This window comes from Folsomia candida, unplaced genomic scaffold (genome assembly GCF_002217175.1).
Source record: "Folsomia candida strain VU population unplaced genomic scaffold, ASM221717v1 Fcan01_Sc013, whole genome shotgun sequence".
NCBI lineage: Eukaryota > Metazoa > Arthropoda > Collembola > Entomobryomorpha > Isotomidae > Folsomia > Folsomia candida.
The window spans coordinates 299172-301661 of record NW_019091205.1 but is presented as its reverse complement, the minus strand read 5'-3'; the positions used below and the strand labels follow the sequence as shown (position 1 = coordinate 301661).

The window sequence follows — 2490 nt, the reverse complement described above, 5'->3', positions numbered from 1 at the left end:
GTCGGAATCCCCTCGTCGAGCTGAGCAAAATGATATATCACATGACATGGTTTAATTAACATCGAAAAGTCGCTGACGACCACACCCACTGGGGGTGTGGTTCGTAAAATTTAAATATTTAGTCGGAATCCCCTCGTCGAGCTGAGCAAAATGATATATCACATGACATGGTTTGATTAAAATCGAAAAGTCGCTGACGACCACACCCACTGGGGGTGGGGCATGTAACCACTTGAACATTTTTAAGGGTAGCCAGGGGGTGGAGGTATTGTTTTGGCATGCAATTAGATTTTAGTGCCATGAATTTCAGCTGTAAGTATTAATCCTGTTTTGCAGATTTTTTGACCTTGTGACCTTAATTTCGAGGGGGTGTGGTCGAATTTGAAAAATCTGGAAAAATATATTTCGCCAATTGACCTGGGCTTTCCAAAACAGTTGCAATTTTGAAAATCGGTTAACAATTGATAAGGTAATGCCAATTTTAGTCTCCAATGTTTTTAAGCATTACGAGGTCGGCCAATAAGCCTCTTAGCAAGATACAATCTAAATTAGCTTTAATTAAAATGCCTCCACCATAGCTAGCTCGTAACCCATCGTCTATTTATATGTATCTAAGGTGGTGTTGAATTGTAATTGTCATAAAATTAAGTTTTGGAGTAATCAATAGCGCGTCAATTGAGTATTTGTGTAAGTAATTTATTAAGGGGTGAAAACCCCTTTATGGAAATGTCTTGTCCGTCCGTCTGTATCCACGATAACTTTAGAATGGTTTCGTATTTCGGCATGCGGTTTTCGTCAACGTGTTTCTAATTTTTGAAGTATGGATGAGTTCGAAGATGGGTGTTGTAGGTCGTAAGGTCACGGCGCCACGGTGATGACGCCAACGGTCAAACGTGTCGAATTTTTAGTTTCCACCGTTTTAGACGTATTTTTGGATGGGGATTTCAGAAATCGCCATCATTTCGACGTGCGATGACCGTGTGACCGTGTAGACGACGCCATAGTCGAAAATTGTAGAATTTTTTGTCGTCACCGTCTTAGACGTATTTTTTGGCGGGGATTTCAGAAATAGCCATCATTTCGACGTGCGACGACTCCATGACCGTGTGGGAGGTGTCGAATGTCGAAAAATGACTTTTGTCATGTGGGGTGTCTATTGAAAGGTATTGTGGTGGACTTTTGAAGTACGCAGGTAAGGGTGTCAAAACGGGGCAAAATGAGACGTGAGACAATGACGGGAAAGTGCAGAAAGACGTTGTGGGCGTGCCACAAGACAATTCCGTGTGTTTTCACCCCTTTGCAACATTTCGTTTGCAACGGTTTATTTGTTAATAGGTAATTTTACATGCTGACATTTAAATAATTTACCTAAATATTTGTACGTATATAGTTTCGTCTTCACGTATTTTCTGTTAATATTAACAAATACAAATTTTAATTGGTATTTAAATTTTGAAATTTCGAAACTTTAATTTTGAAATTTTATTGAAATTCAATAATAAAAATTTAAGCACTAACACTAAACCTAACACCAAACCTTGGTATATATGTACGTACATATGTTTTTCTACATGTACATATATGTATTTATATTGCAAGTGCTTATGAATGGTGCTGCATGAATAATGCATTTATTTATTGAAAATCTTCTTGACAAATACTACTGATCAGTATTCTTCCTCTGGATTTGATAGAACTCTTCCGCATTTTTTAAGTAGACTTTCTCGTCTGTTGCTTATTCTTTTGAAATGTCCGCTCGGAGTACGTGACGAGATGTTGGTTTGTTCAAAACTTGAATGACAGCGGATACAAACTCTGTCAAAGTTGTGTTTAGTTTCCAAGCCCTTGTTGAGGGGCACACCATATCCATATCGAGAAGTCCACCCGGTCCCTTGTTGATGTTTGGGTGGTACATTTCCGTCAAAAAGTTGGCTCTCGGAGATTTAAAGGGATAATCTGGTTCTGCCCTGATTACGAGTTTGACACTTTGACCGTTGTAAGGCCGGTTGTTAAGGGTTAAAGTCATCGTTAAATTGAATGGATTTAGCTTGTCCGTAGTTTCCATAATTTCGGAGAGATTGCAGTTTTCCAAAGTTTTCAATTTGAGGACCTCGTCGACATCTTTTCGCCACCGTTTCAACGCCATTTCTAAAAGAAGTATTTATGTATGTAGCAAGTAAGATAGATGGTTATTTAACTATTTAAATATCTGCTTCATTACGGCGTCCTTTGCAATGAATAAGTATAAATAAACCAGTTAATTATTTAATGTTTATGTACTTAACTGTGAAATATGTATATAATTTCTTACCAGCTTTTAATGTAGATGCTTGCTTGTAGATAATTGCGAACCAGGTTGGAGTTTCGATTGGACAGGCTTTACAATAAATCTACTAAAATTTATGAAAAGTGAATAATTAGTCACTTTAGTTTGTTAAATCACGATTATTACGCAATATGTATATATGTCTAGATGGTAGCCAGAAATAA

At 37.5% G+C, this 2490-nt stretch overlaps 1 protein-coding gene across 1 annotated transcript; it reads right to left on the bottom strand.

The window, feature by feature from the left end:
- Nucleotides 1-1735: 1735 nt before the first annotated feature.
- LOC110855771 (ubiquitin-conjugating enzyme E2 L5) lies at nt 1736-2146 on the bottom strand. The gene has a single exon (XM_022104162.1). The coding sequence runs from the start codon at nt 2144-2146 to the stop codon at nt 1736-1738; it is 411 nt and encodes a 136-aa protein (XP_021959854.1).
- Nucleotides 2147-2490: the final 344 nt, after the last annotated feature.